The 17,805-nt window shown below is 44.2% G+C and overlaps 1 protein-coding gene across 1 annotated transcript in view; it reads left to right on the plus strand.

Annotated features, from left to right (window-relative positions):
* The first annotated feature begins 13,367 nt into the window (after nt 1-13,367).
* SYNJ2 (synaptojanin 2) overlaps nt 13,368-17,805 on the plus strand; it is a 78,485-nt gene continuing 74,047 nt past the window's right edge. The window contains exon 1 of the mRNA XM_082481396.1: nt 13,368-13,546. Within this exon, the coding sequence (XP_082337522.1) occupies nt 13,426-13,546 (121 nt within the window). The 5' untranslated portion in view covers nt 13,368-13,425. The remainder of the gene's footprint in view (nt 13,547-17,805) is intronic.

A 17,805-nucleotide genomic window follows, 5' to 3' on the forward strand; every position in this document is an offset into this window, starting at 1 on the left:
TGGAAGAGAAGTGAAAAGTTAAACATAGCATCTGTTGCAATATAGTAGCAAAATATAAAAAAGGCTGCTCGCTGTTAAGATGGAGCTGCTGAGCTTCACCTGCCGCAGAAGTTTCCTCTCTGATTGCATGCACCGGGACTGCACCACTCAGGACTCGTTATGCCTGCAAAGAAAGTTGAGAAGTAAGGAAATTGTAAAGAAAGTAGTGAGGAAACATTTGTCTTCCCTGTTTAAGTAGCAACACTTTTCTGGCTGGTTCCAAATCACACCTACCAAACTTACAGCAAGGACTTTTTTGGTTGTTGGTTTTTGGTTTTTTTTTTTTATCTCCCAAGACAAACCTTTGAGAAGCAGGTAGGTATAGAACACTTCTTTCCCTAATATGAGCATGTTTATGCTTACTTGGCAATAGAAAAACTGGCGTAAGAACTAGTGCCATTCTATCTGCTGCTTATAAACATAGTCCTAATGCTTGGCAGAAAGGAAACAAAACCAAAAAAAACCCCGAACAAACAAAACAATGAATGCAAGTGTTTATGAAAATCTTCCAGAATTTAAACCAAATTTGCAATCAGTAAGAGGAGAATGCTATCCAAAGACTGCTATACTGTAAAATAAGTCTGCAGGATGGCTGCTGGAGTTGGGATCTACTTGAATGCAATACAAAACCAGCATGAGAAAAGGGCAACTTGCAGGGACTGCAGTGGTTTCCAAGGGGATTGAGGGTCTGCTCCTAGAACAAGAGTTGAGTTCGGAAAAGCTGTGTTTGTAGGTGCACAGCTCCCCTCTGAGTGAGCTGATAGGTTTATATTGTGATTTTTCTAGTGATAGTATCTAACAAAAATGACTAATGGCCTTAAGTCATTATTTAATAGTAAAACAAACCAGCCCTTCCTGAAAGGGATCGTGTGTCACAGCAAAAAAGCCAAAACCCAACCAACAAGTAAACATGGTGGTTGCAAGGGAGCTTGCGCAGACACCTGCAGCTGCACGGACAGCACCTGTACAGCTGTGCATGGTCTCTGGGATGTTTCTCACTGCTGTGGAGCCAGAGAGCAGTAATTGGCTCAGGTCCGCTGCTGAACCCTGGCTGGCTCCAGGTGTATGTGCAGCACACAAGCCTGGAGATAAACCCTTCTGCAGCATGCAGAAAGACGAGACAGATGCGCATTGTCACTGCCCAGGTCCCCCCCAACTCCAGGATGCAGCGACACCTCGGCTGACCCTGCGTGGAGCCAGCTCAAACCTCACAAAGTACATTGGTTGGTTCTGCTCTGTGCCTTGCCCAAGAGGCCGTGCTAGAGAGCCGAAGGCCCAGAAGGCAGAGAGAGAGCGCGGGTGTGAGTGTAGCTGGCTTCTGGCACAGTGAGTAAACAGCCCTAGAAATCTGCCCCAGCATACCTTAGAGCTTTCTCCTGTGGGACTCCAGCCACCACTAAGTAAAACTCATTAGTCTACACTAGGCAACAGTTCAAGGGCAGATGATCATAAAAAAAAAAATAAATTAATCTAATAACTCCAGTCAACATGCATAGATCTGTCTCTTAAGGCAGCAGGTTGCTTAAAAATAGTCATTATATAATGGTTTCTCTGCAATATGTTGTATGCTGGACCATCCCAGACTTTCGTTCCTGTACCAGGGCAGCCTTCTGAGCAGCAGCTTCTAGGATTAAACTGAGTTTAGTTACTCTGTCTTCTAAGAGGCATTTTTAAGCTCACAGAGCATCTCTGCTTTTATTCAGTCATGCTATGAACTCTGTGCATCAGTGTTTCCATGTGGAAAAAGATCTGCACCATTCTGTCCCTTCCATGTAGTTTGCAATAAATCTCCAGGACTAGATGAAGTCTATTTCAAATTTCTGGAAGAAGTAAAGAGAGAATTCAGCTGAACTTCTACTGAAAGATGCAGGGAGCATTATTCAAGATAGCTACTCTGTAAGAAGAGCCCAGGAAAGCTGTCATTGCACCCATCTTTTTAAAAGACACAGGAAGTGACTGCAGGGATAACCAAGCAGTAACTCTCCCTGTGTTACTAATAACAGACACTTAACAATCAGTGGACTAATTGGGCAAGAAACATCAGAGAATGAAGCAGGGAAAAGGGAGGAGGAGGGACAAAGATGAGGAAGGGTAACGGGAGCATAAGGAAGAGAGAACAAAGTCGGTGCTGAGAGTAGTGAGGAAGGCAATCCAAAGAGCTAATGAAGTAATGAAAACAGCAGCAAACAACCACCGCACGAGGTGACCGATAGCGGACTGGGTGTGTGATAGAAGTAGGGCTGGTACCCTTTGCTTCAAGCAGAGGGGAAAACACGAGCACTGGTATCATACTCCAGCTTCCCCTGCCCTCCAAAGTTAGTTTCACATGGCAGTGTAATTCTCCCACCCCAGGAGCTGGCTTCCCCCCAAATCCACAGCTTTGCTGAGCTTTTCCAGCCACACCCACACACAGCCCTTCCACACCCACCTCCCTGCTTTACCAACTGCTGAGGTTATTTTGGCCTTCCCACGCACACCAGCCTGCCCAGGTCGCTGGTACTACTGGGGTACCTGTAACGGTGGCTGGTACCAAAAGCAAGGAAATGTGCTAGGAATACCGTTCAGACTACAGGGAAAGACGTTTTCTTCCCCCTTCCACCCTGAGGACCCCCCACCCACTTTTGGAACAAAAAGGGGATAATAGCCTGCAAATGAGTTTAGCTCTAACTCCTCCAACTTTTACTCAGCAAGGCTAGCTGCTCACCTGTGGGCACTGATCATTTTTGCTCTGTGTGCTGTGGCCAGTCCTCAGGCTAGCAGGGATTGCATGGGGGCTAAAGACACAGTGAAATCTAAACCACCTGCACCCCCAGGGTGGGAACGTAACATTCGTGATCAACCTCAAGCTCCCATAATGGTTTATATGTCAATAGTGGACATGGCATAAATTAGAAGTACAGGCAATTCTTTTTGTAAAAGCCATGCAAAATCTTGTTTTAGTGAAGCAGAATGGCACACCTAAACAAACAAGTCAAATACTGCCTAGCAAGCAGAATGGAAGCCTACCTATGTTTACTTGTACATACACATAGTCCATGGATTTAATTGGTGCATTAAGAATAATGTAACATACTAAAATGGTTGTTCAAATAAACTTCAAACCATGGTATTCCTCAGTCCTCCTCTTTTCTGGTCTGTTCCTCTCATTCACGCACTCTGCGCGCTATTTTGTCAGCTCCCCCTTTACAGCAGTACTGACAGAGAACTGAACTGAACATCTCATTCCATAGTCCTCCTTTCCTTTCAAGAAAAACATATGTTATTCACTCCACATTAACCATAAAGATTCACATAAATTATGGGGCTGTGAAAAAGATTGACTCCTTATACAGTTTGCTCTGTTTTACTGTTTTAGTTTTTCTTTATCCTTCTCCATTTTGTGGCTGGTGGTGCGTACTGAGGAATTCCATTAACTGTTCTGATTTGAGCTAGTTCATATTCACTGCCTTTTTAAACTATTCAGTCTAAGTCATATTGTCATAAAGCTGCTGAGAAGGAGAGGAACACCTGAGATTTATCGCCCAATGCCATTTTTACAAGACTTTTCAAAATTTACAAGAAACAGTTGAAAACCCTCAAACCCTCAGTCTTCCACGTAAACGAATATGTTCTCCTTCCTTCATGTGAATGTATTATTACACTGCCTTGTGCTCCCCTTGCTCTTTGGTCGGAACCTCCCCCTAAATCTGAAAATTAATGGACAGGGCTTTCTAAAGTGTGAGGAGACATAATACCACAAAGCATCTGTTTATAAAATGAAATGAGAGAAACAGGCCTAACTTCAATTTAAAAGCACTACATATGTTGTACTAGAAACAACGGAAAAAATGTTGACACGTGATAATAGAAGAGCAAATCTATGTGTTCAAGACAGTTTGGATTGCTTTGAGAGGCTGATTGTATACATGGCTTTTTTCTATGTGGGTTAGTATTTGGCATACAACCAGTAGTCCATTATCAAAGGCACTAGCTAGAAATTCTATATCATAAAGAAGATGCAGCAAATAAATCCTGAACCTTACACCTGGGGAATGTTTCCCACGGAAATTACATATGAGAACTGGGGTTCTGGGTTACTCAAGATTTGGGAGAAATTAGCCTACTTACCACAGAGATACAAGGCTCCTTCTCTCATGAGTTGTAGGATGGTGCTACTGGCTGTTAGGTAGCTATTGTGTTCCACCAGGCTAATGGCACCGATCACTGCTGCCACACGCTGTGTTTAATGCGGTTTTAAAGACCTGTGAGATCTTTCTGAAGAAAAGCATGCAAAAGCAAAATGCTGATAATACATTCATCTACACAGGATGAAATAAGAGTCAAAGAATAGCAGTAGACTTTTGCCCCTTGTGTTCTCCGAAGTCAGTTACTTTTTTCTTTGGGAAAGCAGTAATGTCATGTGCTTTTGTTACAAATTCATGTTTCTGAAGGTAAGTACTTATCTTCTAAAAATCTATTGATGTCACAATTCGATTGTATTAAAGTGGTGCTCTCCGAATAGAACACTTTTTTTTTTATACCCCTTTTTTTGTTCAAATACTTCAGTAAACCTGAAACTTTCACATGGACAGATTGTGCCCAACATTCACTTCTGTTCACAAAAAATCTTTAGTTTTGCTTTAGCTTTATGTTAGGAGTGCAGGAAAAAAGAGAACAGGAATGTGAGAATACTTTAAAGTATTGGTCTTCATTACTTTTATATATGCATTTCTGCGAACACAGAACGTGCTCATCTAACTAGCAAAATCCCATCAGAAAATGCTACAACTGTAAATAGTCAGCACTGAAAATAGTTAACACGCTCTATTATCCTTATTAGTGTTCAAACAATTCCCACTAATGTTTACATTTTGAACCTCCATAGAAGATATTATCCCTCAAATGCCTGATCACACTGACTGCAGATTCTAGTCCAATAAGCTTTAAATAAATTAATATTAATTAGAGTTACATACTGAGCATGGAAACTCCATTGTCCTTGCCTTCTCTTCCCACCCCCCATTTTTAAATGCCTCTTTCTAGGTCTCATCTGCTCTATATTCTGCTTTTTTTCTGATGTGTAGTCTGTATTACCCAAAGTAACTAAAGATTCTTGCGTTAACAAAATTCATTTACAAATTAATTATACTAAGAGGGATCAGAAGCTAACATTTTCCTTAAGAAATAACATATACTGCACCATGAAAATTACCCAGATATATATGAAGCCCTGCTGTGACTTTACTGACTCCATTTTCTCCTCAACTTTTCCAACTTTTGTACAACTTGGCTAGTCTAAAAAATACAAGGTTGGGTTTTATTTGTTTTAATTATTTAGCTTTCAGGTTCTTCTTCTGTATTGTAATCAGCTTTCGGTTGTATTATTGCATTTTCCACCCTTGTATTCACCCGTTTCTGTCTGGCTAGCTATAACATCTCAACAGACAATGAAACTCACAGATTCTGAACAACCAAGAAAACTCCATTCTTCCTTCTTACAAATATGAAGCATCAACAGAATAGTTCAATTCTTATTTAAGAATGAAGTTAGGAATTACTTTGCTGCATCAGGCAGTCTCTTCCAGTACTCTATCTGTGAAAATGGTAGCCACTATATACTAGAGAAATACTTGCTATCTGGGATCGCCTCTTTCTGGAATTTTCTTCATAGCTGACTCATGGACAAAAGGAAGGCCTCTTTCACATCATAAAAACCACATTCTTCGATATGGGGTAATTGTGAAACTCTGCTTTCACTGTTGATGTTCAACAGAGGTGTGCACAATTTGTCAGAAGATAAGGAAAGGCATATGCTCACTGAGAAAAAATGCCACATCTCTCTCTGTGTAGGTATTACGCAGTTCACTTTAAATTTGAACTTTCTATTTTATTAAGCATTTTGGTTTTCCTATCAGGAGTCCCAGAAAAATAGGCAAGAACCAGTGGAAAACTCTGCGGCTTCCTAGCCCTTTGAACATGAGAGCGCAATACACACAATTAATCATAAGCATGTCAGTCTGGAAGAAAGAATAAAAATTTTATCTGGTTGTCTGGTCACTATTACTGCCTAAATAAACGCTGTCTGACTAATGCTGCTCATCTGCACATAGTTTTGGGATGAAGGAAGTTAAGCTTTAAAACAGCTGCTGTTACTGAAAATAGTCTCTTAATAAGAAAAGGCTAGTATCTGTGAATGCAGTCAATCCGCCTCTCTAGATAGCGTCCTTTCATTTAGCACGCACACAGTTAAAATCTAAGTGGAAAAGGAGGTGAGAAATTCCACTGACCTCCCAACAACACTTCAAACACAATTTTTCATTAGCTGCATTTATAAAACAGTTAGCACTTCACCAGAGCATCTCTCAGCCACTCCTGGTACACATTCAGAGCTTGAATTCACAGCCCAGTCTTCTGCCAATCTGGAGCTCCAGCCTCCAGTCAGATGATAGGCTCTGACTGAGCCTGAACTGAAAGCCAGGTGGCTTCCAGTCCAACCACCTGCAGCAGTTGAACCTGCACTGTTTATTCACTTGAGAAGTCTCACCCAAGCGAGGAGCTGTGAGATTTAGACTACTGATATACTTAAATTTAGGTATATGTTTTAGTGTCCAGCTGAACTGGAAGCTCAGGTCTGCTTTATTAACCCACCCCCTCCCTTCCAAATAATTGGTTAAAGGATAATACTGAATACAGAAATATTAGTATTACAAATTTCTTTTTCCTGCTGTTCACAGACCCTAGGGGCAAGGACTAAGGGGAGCTCATCAGGAAAGGTTGTAAACAGGAGTGGGAAGTTGAAAATATTGTCACTGGATGAAGTAAAGAAGATGTCTCTGCATCACTCCTCTTACACTCATAGCAAGGTCAAACATTCTTTGTCAAGCTCTAAACACACAAATAAAGCATACTAATTTATCACTTGTGCTTCTCACACTCTTCAGAGTTATTTTTAAGGAAATGCTGTTGACTTTGTTGAGAAACAGTGACCTAGCTCAAAGTACATCCTACTGTCTCTCTAACAAAGTACCAGATGTCTTTTGCACACAAAGTTCTTTACACAGTCAAGACAAGCATCACCAACTAGAATAGAAAGCTCTTCTCTCAATTTCACTGAGAGTGTAAGAGGTGATGTTAAAAACCCACAGTTACTTTCAGAGCAACATTTTGAGCACTTTAGCCTACAAATGTTGCAAATGCTTCTCTGTGGCAAATTCAGCTTTAAACAAAAGTTATTCTAATATTAACTAGAAAATGTGAAAACAATAAAAGGTTTTGCAAATTAGCAGCAGTTACCAGTTTTTCTGAATGTCATGTGCAGGAAAAGCTATGCTGAGGAATTTCCCCTATTTCTTCTCACTGAAGTCCAAAGTTTTTCATAAAAGGCAAAACCCAAACTGTTTCAATGACCTTGTGGGCACACAGATTCCCTGAGGAATTTGTGACCACTGAGGCTATGTGCAAGTGGCTAGAAATCTCCAGGAAATGCTGTCATAAGTAATCTTTTATATTTAGTCTCAAAGCTTTAAAAAAATTACCATTGCTTCCAGCAGCATAATATTGAATACAGACAGGTATTTTTTGTTTGTTTCTACCGTGTATCACCAAAGCTTTTTGTACAAGAGTCCCAGATCGCAAAGATCACTCAATAAATAGCACATAAAGACAGACAAGGAATACTACAGGGACATTCACCCATTCTATGCCCCAAAGTCTCGGATACGGGGTTCACACAGCCCTTCCAGACAAACAGCAGACAGCTACACAGCCTGCTTTCCCCAGTTCTGCTAAACTCTATTTTGTAACACCCATGTTGTTCCTCTTCTGATGTAGCTCCAGACAAATATACAAGCCACTTGCTGAGATTAGTGTGCAGGACTCTTTTTCATTAAGGCTGTTATCCAGACCCTGTAAACATCCATTACCATAAAGACGAAGGAGCAGGAGCCATGTTAATGCATAGCATGCTTCAAAGGTAAACAAGGGGCTGGGGAGGGGAAGGGATTGGAAATGCGAACCAAACTGAATAATGACTTGGAAGAAGATAAAAGTGTTCAGAAAGTACACTGAGGTGAATTCTACAGCTGAGGTAACAGCTGAATTTCTAATGATAGCAAAAGAACTGTGCTTAAAAATATGTATAAACACAGCATGGACATTATCTTCAAAACAATTTATGCCACAGGTGAGTTAACAGGAATCAAACAGCTGAAGGCTGTATCCTGTTACCACGGAAGCTGGCCCTCTAACACACCAGTGCTGCAATTTTGTTTGACCTGTACTTCACATAGTTCTGCAGTCAGCAAACATGAGATCTTAAGGATTCCTCCCCTTCTGATAGGGAAAGAGAAGGATCTCCCTCCCCCTCCTCTAACGACAGGAGCTGGAAAAGGAGTTAGAAGGAGAAAAGGAAAGCAAAGGAGCACTTACTGCTGACGAGATATTCCACTCCCCAAAATTCCACTCCCACTTTTCTCTGCATGCAGAATGGTAGAGATCGCACACCAACCTGTTGCTTCTCTCAGCTGAAGGCAGCAGAGACATTGGAAGACCACCTCCCACTGTTTAGCCGTGGGAACATTCAGAAAGCAATGCAGAATATCTGTGACAGCTCAGAGGTAGAAAGAGTGATAAAGAACCAAAGACATCAGTGTGAAGAGGGGCAAAGAAACCAATATAATGAAACTATCAAGGCAGAATGGGAAGGGGCAAGAGGAAGAGGAAGGTCCACTGAGAAAGAAGGATGAAATGAAAAAAATGCTAAGGAGAAAAGACAGCTCAACTCCAAATGTCAGCTAAAAGATGATCTGTCAATCTCAACATTTTCCCTTAAAAATGGACTTTCATGCATTGAATCATAGTCAGTTTGGATAGATGAAAAGATCTTGACTGCTATAACATAAGGCATGGGAAACCTTCGCATACCCCCCTAATGTATCGAGCAAGGTTCCTATCTGAGCCCTCACTTTCAATGTGATTCTGTGTGAACGGGGTTTGTAAATTGTATGGCTTTACTCACCACTCCACCATTCTATGGTGTTTTGTTTTATGTTTCCAAGGTAACTGACCTGTGATACAAAGTCTAATTAACTGATTGACTGCTTTTTCAGTAATCTCAACATAGAATCAATCATAGAATGGTTTAGGTTGGAAGGGACCTTGAAGATCATCAAGTTCCAACCCCCCTGCCATAGGCAGGGCCACCTCCCACTAGACCAGGTTGCCCAAGGCCACATCCAGCCTGGCCTTAAACACCTCCAGGGATGGGGCCTCAACAACCTCTCTGGGCAACCTGTTCCAGTGCCTTACCACCCTCAAAGTGAAAAACTTCTTCCTAATGTTTAGTCTAAACCTGCCATCTTCCACTTTAGAGCCATTGTCCCATCGTCCTATCACTACATGCCCTAGTAAAAAGTCCTTCCCCAGCTCTCCTGTAGGCCCCCTTTAGGTACTGGAAGGCCACAATAAAATCACCCTGGAGCCTTCTCTTCTCCAGGCTGAACAGCCCCAACTCTTTCAGCCTCTCCTCATAGGAGAGGTGCTCCAGCCCTCGGATCATCCTTGTGGCCCTCCTATGGACACGCTCCAGCAGGTCCATGTCCTTCTTATGTTGGGGACTCCAGAGCTGGATGCAGTACTCCAGGTGGGGTCTCACGAGAGTGGAGTAGAGGGGCAGAATCACCTCCTTTGACCTGCTGGCCACACTTCTTTTGATGCAGCCCAGGATACGGTTGGCCTCCTGGGCTGCGATCGCACATTGCTGGCTCATGTTGAACTTCTCGTCAATCAGCACTCCCAGGTCCTTCTCTTCAGGGCTGTTCTCCAGCCATGCCCCACCAAGCCTGTATTTGTGCTTGGGATTGTCCTGATCCAGATGTAAGACCTTGCACTTGGCCTTGTTGAACTGCATGAGGTTGGCTTGGGCCCACCTCTGCAGCCTGTCCAGGTCCCTCTGCATGGCATCCCTCCACTCCAGCGTGCCTACCTTGCCAAACAGCTTGGTGTCATCAGCAAACTTGTTGAGGGTGCACTCGACCCCACTGTCCATGTCGCCGACAAAGATGTTGAACAGTACAGGTCCCAGTACCGACCCCTGAGGAACGCCACTCGTCACTGCTCTCCACTTGGACATCGAACTGTTGACCGCAACTCTTTGAGTGCAACCATCCAGCCAGTTCTTTATCCACTGAGTGGTCCATTTGTCGAATCCATAGCTCTTCAATTAAGAGTGCAGGATATCATGTGGGACGGTGTCAAACACTTTGCACAAGTCCAGGTAGATGACATCAGTTGCTCTTCCCTTGTCCACTGCCGTTGTAACCCCTAACATAACACTTTTAAAAATGCACCTTTCCATGCTGTGGATGTTTTGCAGCCAGAACCCTCTGAAAAGACCTGTATGTAACACATTAAAAAGGACTCGCTCAAAGAGTCATGTATGGAAGCAGCGCTTTGTCTTACACACTGCTAAAGGTTTCCAGTTTTCCACCTTCACTTGAGTTTTCCTCTTACATCTTCATCTCCTCATATTGATATGAGGTGCTGAAAAAAATACTATCCCACGTGCACCAGTCCTTTCTCTAGTGTTTTGCTAAACAAATCTGACACTAAAGTTTTATTAATAATCATAAATTTTGTGTTCTTGGAATTTGCAGTGAAAAGCACTAATGACAAAAAATTACTAATGAGTTACAAGGACAGGCAATAGGGAGTGACATACCAGTGACAGTTGACTCTCATGATGGAGTTTAGAGAGAACTATGAAGAATCATTCCTCAAAGGCAAAGACACACAGAGAAAAGAGTGGGGGTTTTGTTGTTGTCGTCATTGTTTTTAAATACATAAGTGCATGATCCAGGGCAACTTTTTAAAATCATATGTGATACAACTGTCTTACGCAGCTCTGATTGTTTAAGTGATACTTCCAGTATTTCACCTCAAGTAAGCACTTTTCTCTAGGGAAAGAGGTGACAGTGAAAGATGACAAAGATCTAAACAGATTATTGGTCTGCTATTCCCACAGTATAGCTGTAAGAAAGGCTTGTTTAAAATCAAAAATGGTTAATTCACACTTTCTTACATCCTCTAATGCCCCCAAACTTTGAGCTGTGTGCTCTCTCACTTTTTTCATCCCGCACACTTAATTTCTACAGTTTCTGGGCAATTTCTTTTCCATTACCCAGCACTCTTTATCTCGCTGTACATACTGTATCAAAGATTAGGATAGGGGAAAAAAAAAAGCCCCGTGCAAACACCAATCCTACTTTCCCTACAAGAGCCTTTCAAAATGGTATCTCTTTTAAGAAGACACCATAAACATACCTAAAATTAAGCTTCTTTTCAAATTACTAATTATAAAATAAATACAAACAGAGGTGTGTGAACAGGAAAACAGTACCTGTTTTTCTGTTTGTTTCCACCAAGTTCAATGGGGGCAGGGACTGTTATATTCCCACCTGGTAGAGCACAGCCATGACTGATTTCCTCACTGTTAATGTGAGAGAACTATCAGATGGTAGTTTGGGTATTTTGAATTTTGCAGTTTTATCTATGTGTAAATGCAAACTATAATCCTGCCACATTAACAAATTAGAATTGTGCTCGATTTAGCTGTGTATGAACAGGACTACACTTTCTGCTAGAAATTAACAGCAAACTTTCTCTCATCTGAACACATCTGTGTACCTGTGTCTACCTCCTCTATTGTAGAATCATTTTGGTCAGAAAAGACCTTTAAGATCATCAAGTCCAACTGTTAACCCAGCACTGCCAAGCCCACCACTAAACCACATCCCTCAGCACCACCTCTACACATCTTCTAAATACCTTCAGGGATGGTGACTCCACCATTTCCCTGGGCAGCCTGTTCCAATGCTTGACAACCCTTTCAGTGAAGAATTTTTTCCTAATATCCAAACTAAAACTCCCCTGGTGTCTTGAGGCTGTTTCCTCTTGTCCTATCACCTGTTACTTGGGAAAAGAGATTGACCCCACCTCACTACAACCTCCTTTCAGGTAGTTGTAGAGACCCATAAGGTCTCCACTCAGCCTCCTTTCCTCCAGGCTGAACAACTCCAGTTCCCTCAGCCGCTCCTCGCAAGACTTGTTCTCCAGACCCCTCACCAGCTTCGTTGCCCTTCTCTGGACACGCTCCAGCATCTCCATGTCCCTCTTGTAGTGAGGGGCCCAAACCCATTCCTTACAGCTGAACTCTGAAAAAAACTAGCACTTCATCCTGCACAGTCTCAACAGGGAATTGTGATGGGAATCCTGCAATATCGGAGAAAGGGGAAAAAAAAAAAAAAAAAAAAAAAAAGGGGCAATCAAACTGCACTTTTATATAAAGTCAATCGAAAACGGGCATTGTGCCTTTCACCCGAATTGCTTTATAAACAGGTGGGTCCGTGCTCTCCAGGCACAGCCGACACTCTGCGGGGGACCCCGCCGGCAGCCCCGGGCGCAAGGGGGGCCTGGGCGGCCGCTCTCCTCAGGAAGCGGGAAACACTGCGGCCTCTCCCAGGGCAAAGCCGGGCAGCAGCCTCCGCCTGCCACGCAGGCGGAGGAAGCGATTTCGGCGCCTCGGGGCATTTCACTCACGCCCGGCCCTCCTCGGCTCACGGTGCGAAGGGCTGTTGGGCGCTGCCGGCGAGGCGTTGGCGGGGCCGCCGCGCTGCCGGGGGCTGGATGGCGACCTTCACCTCAGCCGCCGCCGCCCGGACGCGCCGTTGAGGGGGTGGGAAGTGGCGGCGGCGCCGCCGGGCCGGGCCGGGCCGGGCCGGGCCTTAGCCCACAGCGCCTCGCCGGGCGCAGCAACGCCGGGAGGACGGGGCGGGCGGTCCCGGCCGCTGCTCCTCCCCTCCCCCGCGGGCAGGACGGGTGGTGGCGCCTCGTACCTGTCCCGGAGGAGGAGGAGCCACAGCCGGGGAGCCAGAGGGACAAAGTTAACTGGAAAGTTTACAAGGGACCGTGGGTGGGAAGAGGAAGGCGGGGAGGAGAGAGGGAAGGTCGCTCCCGCCCCGTTGGCCGCAGCTGGGGGCTCCCCAAGGAGGAGGCGGCGGCAGCAGCAGCAGCAGCAGCAACCGTAGCCGTGCCGCGGGCCCGGCGGGGAGCGGCACCCGCAAACTCTCCGCTTCCTTCACCGCTGGGCGCCCCCTCAGAGGCACTTGGAGGCCCGCTGAGGTGACCGGCTCCCGGGAGGGGGATAGGGGCCGCTCTCCGTGCCCGCCTCCCTCTCCGCCGGGGAGAAGCGGGCTGCGGGGACAGGGGACGCCGCGCTCGGAGGAGCTCCCGCGGGGGCGCGGGGCTGCTACCGGCCCCCGGAGGCTCTGTCGCCACCCGCGCTGGGGATCGCATTCCCCGCCCTTCGCCGGCACCCTCCTGCTCTTTCCTCCCTGCGACCGGCCGGCTCCCATGGCTCTGAGCAAAGGGCTGCGGCTGCTCTGGAAGCAGGAGCCGGGGCCGAGCGCCCTGCTGGAGGCGCGCACCCGCCAGGACTGCCTGTTGCTGGAGGCCGGCACCGTGGCGGCGCTCAGTAAGTGCCCCGCGGCGGGCAGGGCCGGGCAGCGCCGTTTCCCGCGCGGTGCGTGTGGGGGGAGGCTGTGGCGTGGGGAGGTGGCGTGTCTGTGGGTACGCGCCTGGCGCTTGTGTGGTGCCCGCGGAAGGGTGCCGGGGCGCGGCGGCAGCAGCCGAGGTTAGGGGCGCTTTCCCCTGTGGTGGGGAGAGAGGAAGGGGAGAGCGCAGACCTGGGCCCAGTGGGACGCTGACTTTACGGTCCCCTCGCATTAAACCCCAGCCTCCAGCATGGCCCTCCAGGCCTGCCCACCTGCTACCGGTTTGGGGTGACCCCCTGTGCCCTGCCGTGCATGGAAGGTTGGCCAGCATCTCTTCCTCCTCCCTGTGCGACCCCAGGCCTGATCCGTGTCTGACCGGCGCTTTGTCTGCTCTGGATGGCTTTAGGCTCCTCACCAGCAGCCGGGGTGGGAGAAGCAGGAGAGGCCACCTGCCTGCCTGGTGGCTGTGGGGTCTCAGCACAGGGCACCTTTGCTGTGTGAAACTTGCGCTCTACAGCCTTGTATGAGCCTGACTGACTGCAGAGGAGGCTCCAGCTAAAAGGATGGGGCCCAGTGCCTCTTGAAGTTTCTATTCAGCTACATCGGGCCCCAACCACCAGTGTAGACATCCCGTTCACAAGAGAGATTGTTTTGGATGACTGACTTGAAATTCATGGCCCATAAAGAAAACCTGCCTTCCTGCTGTGGTGCCATACCTGCCCTTGTGGTTTGCACTGTATATGGTTACTTGAGTGTCTGTCTCTTACTGGAGGAGCTCAAGTCTCACCTGGGGCAGTGGAAGTCGTGAACGTGCTCAGGGTTGACTCATCATGTGTTCTGATACGTGCCACCCAGGAGTTAATCCGATGCTAATGTTGAGGCAGACACAGAAAAATTAGGTGACTGAGAATGTAAGGTGCAAAAAGTAATGCAGGGGAACATGATGTGCTTGTGCTGTGTTCTTAAATTGTTTTGCATGTAATAGTTACCTGTTCCAGCAATTGTGCCACTGTTGGCAGTGTTGAGGAAGTCCATATTCAAGCAGCTCAGAGGAAAAGGGGAAGACTTAAACTGTGAACTCTTTGTAGTAAGAACCGTATGTGTGTTGTGGTTTGTATGATGTCAGTCACAATACCAGCTCAGGATCCAGGCCCACTGAGCTAAATCTTCCATGGTATATGGTAGCAAGACATCCAGACTAAAATGCTTAGGTATTGGGGATTTTATGAATGAAGAAAGCCAAAAAGGTCATCAGGTGGCAGCTGGTTTTCACAAGAATAGTTCTGATAGTGGAAAAATTTTGACCTGTCATGATAAAGATCTGTTATTGCCACTTTTTTTTTTAATAAATTTTATTGGAATTTTGTGTTGTGTAATACTTTGGGGGTTCAGTTTCTTGTTAAATTTATTGGTAGTAGGGAACATGAATATATTACATTTTTCTAGGGGGTTTTGTGTCAGTTTTCAATGAACTGGCAAAGTGAAAAGTCTGGTACTACTGAGCAGCATTTTATTCACTTTCCCTGATTCAAAAATCTGTTGACATTAAAGCTCTCCATTGATATCGATGTTTTTGGTCTGTATTTCGTTATTCTGATACAAATCTAAAGAAGCTACGCTGCCTAAAGCCTATACGTGTGAATAAAATTGAGGGACCAGTGCTCATGTAGCTGACCTCAAGCCATTTGTGTGACCAGTAGTTGGAAAGAATATTTGCCATCTCACTAATTAATGGAATCATCAACTTACAATAGATTTTTCTCCCCCAGTGTTGTTATCTCCCATTTCAATTACTATAGCTAAAAATGATTAGAGAATTTGTATGGTCTCTCTTAATATGTGTTAGAAGAATTTTGATGTAGTGATCTGTATAGTGGCTAGTGTAAAAGCCTGTTTGCCGCGGCTTTTCAAAGTCCAATACCACCTCTTGAGATAACTGTAATCATGCATGCATTGGCATCCAGCCCGCTCCATGTTAATAACTTCATCATTTTATTTCATTTGGTTTCTCTTTTCCTGCCTGAGTTGGTTCCTGTATTGTAGGAAAAGCTAGTTTATCCAGTTGAGCCTGGTTAGATGTTTTTTTTCTGTTTATGCAGCAAAGGACCAGAAAAGGAGGGAAAAGCAGCAGTAGGTATTGTGATGGTAAATTTACAAGAATTGTGAAGAGTAAGCTCCGCAGCCAGGGTGGTAACAGAAACAACATGAATTCTGTTTTGTTTGACTGGCCTTTAGGTCGTTACTAACCATAGAACACTTCAGTGAAAGGTTAACAATCTTTGTATATATGTGGTTTCAGATATACTAGCCCTAGGATTGTGTGTCTAATTTTCTGTTTCTAAAATAATGTTTTTAAAAAATTGCATACCTGTGGTGAGGAGGAATTATGCAGCTGTGCCTTGTGCAAACTTTCACACTAACTAAAAGCAGATATGTATACCTGGAGCACTTAAGTTGTACAACAGTTTGTGCAGTTTTGCAATAGCAGCCTCATGTCAATAAAACTGTATAGAGGAATAATCATGGATGGACAATGAAGGCCTGAGAGCAAATTTTAGTCACTGTTCATTTTTTTTTTCCCATTATTATCAAGTGTCTCTGCCCTTGAACAGGCACAACAGTTTTACTTTTTTGAAAGTTCAATTGCTTCTATAATACTTTTGTACTAGAAGAAACTTAAATGTTGAATTTAACCTAGTTCGAGTGGCAGAAGGGAGGGAGAATCATCCTAGGAGAAGTGGCATTGCAAAAAAGAAACCTAGGAAACCACACCCTTGTATAAGCGCAGTGTCTATATATTGGCCATAGACCTTTGGCAAGCTCATAATTAAAATAAACCCTTTCAAATATGTAAACCAAAAATTTGATACTGTCTTGTGACTGGATGACCTTATACTTTTTCCTCTCTCAGTATGTTATAAAGATCATGATGAGAATTTTAGTTGTAAATTGTTTATATTTCAGAATAGAGATTTAATACTTTTAACTTGAAAAATATTTGTACACTTGATATCAGTAGTGGGAAATTATTATGGAGATCTCTAATTGTCTGAGATGGCAGCAATTTATAAAGCGAGAACACTGGGGCTGTAATGGAAACCTAACCTAAGAAACTTTTGGAAAAATCAAGGAATCAAAAACCACAGTGGGAAAACCTAACTACACAACCCCAAACCACTTAACTTAATCTGTACGGCGTTGTAATATCAACAGAACAGTTTTGGGTTTTTTTAAATAGTATTTTTGAAAATGGGAGTTTTTCTTCCTTTTCTCATGATGTCACTATAGGGTGGAGGGTAAGACTCGCTGTTTTGAATTTAACAGCACATTTTGCAAGAGGCTTTTTTTGCCACTGGCAACCCTGAAGCTTCAGTCATCTCCAGAAGGATGGGTGACAGCCTGAAACAATTCTTCCAGGAATTCTCTGAACTAGAACATCAATAATTAGATTCTATGGAAGAAACTTAGAGTCATGAAGGATGACGAAAAATTGTCATTGATTTAGAAGTTTTTGCTTATAGAAGAGGAAGTACAGATACAAATGCTATTCCTACTTTTAACACACATTACAGTTTTTAATGCTTTATAGATGAAGTGAACTGTACAAGGCAGTTCTGAACTGCTGTTGAGGCAGTCACTGAATTAAACTAAGCCTATAGCGTTGAAAATGTAGTTATTTAACTTTATTATAGCACATAGTCTCAGTGAAATGGTGTCAACAGGAGTACTCTGCTATTGAAATTCAGCATAAAGATATGTTTTTGCAAGGGCAGAGCCAAAGGGTGCACAAATTTTTTTTTTTTTTTGTAAGCACTTTGATTCTGCAATTACTTTTATTAAGGGATGTTACAATACCTGTTACAGTGGATCCTAAATGACCATGGTCTTTTGAAAATACTGAAATTCAAAGCTGATATAGTGCATGTTTGTGCAAATAGGGCTGAAGTTTTTCCTCCAGACTTTCACCCACAGATCTGGGAAGTAAGACTTTACTAGAGACAAACTTATACAGAGTTAAGGGGTGTGTATGCTCTGCAGAGCAGCTCCATGCCTCCTCTGCGGCTTCAGTTGCAGGTATGTGTGTGGTTCTCTAATGTGGCTGAGTGAAATCAGGGTATAGCCTTGCAGGGGGAGGGATGCAAAACCAGGAAGTGGCAATTATTTACCTGTGTATTTTTTTTTGTACAGAATGCATTTTCTGTGCTCTACATACATTCACTGTTTACAATTAGTTTTAGTT

Source organism: Vanellus vanellus (assembly GCF_965231255.1).
Source record: "Vanellus vanellus genome assembly, chromosome: 3".
Lineage (NCBI taxonomy): Eukaryota > Metazoa > Chordata > Aves > Charadriiformes > Charadriidae > Vanellus > Vanellus vanellus.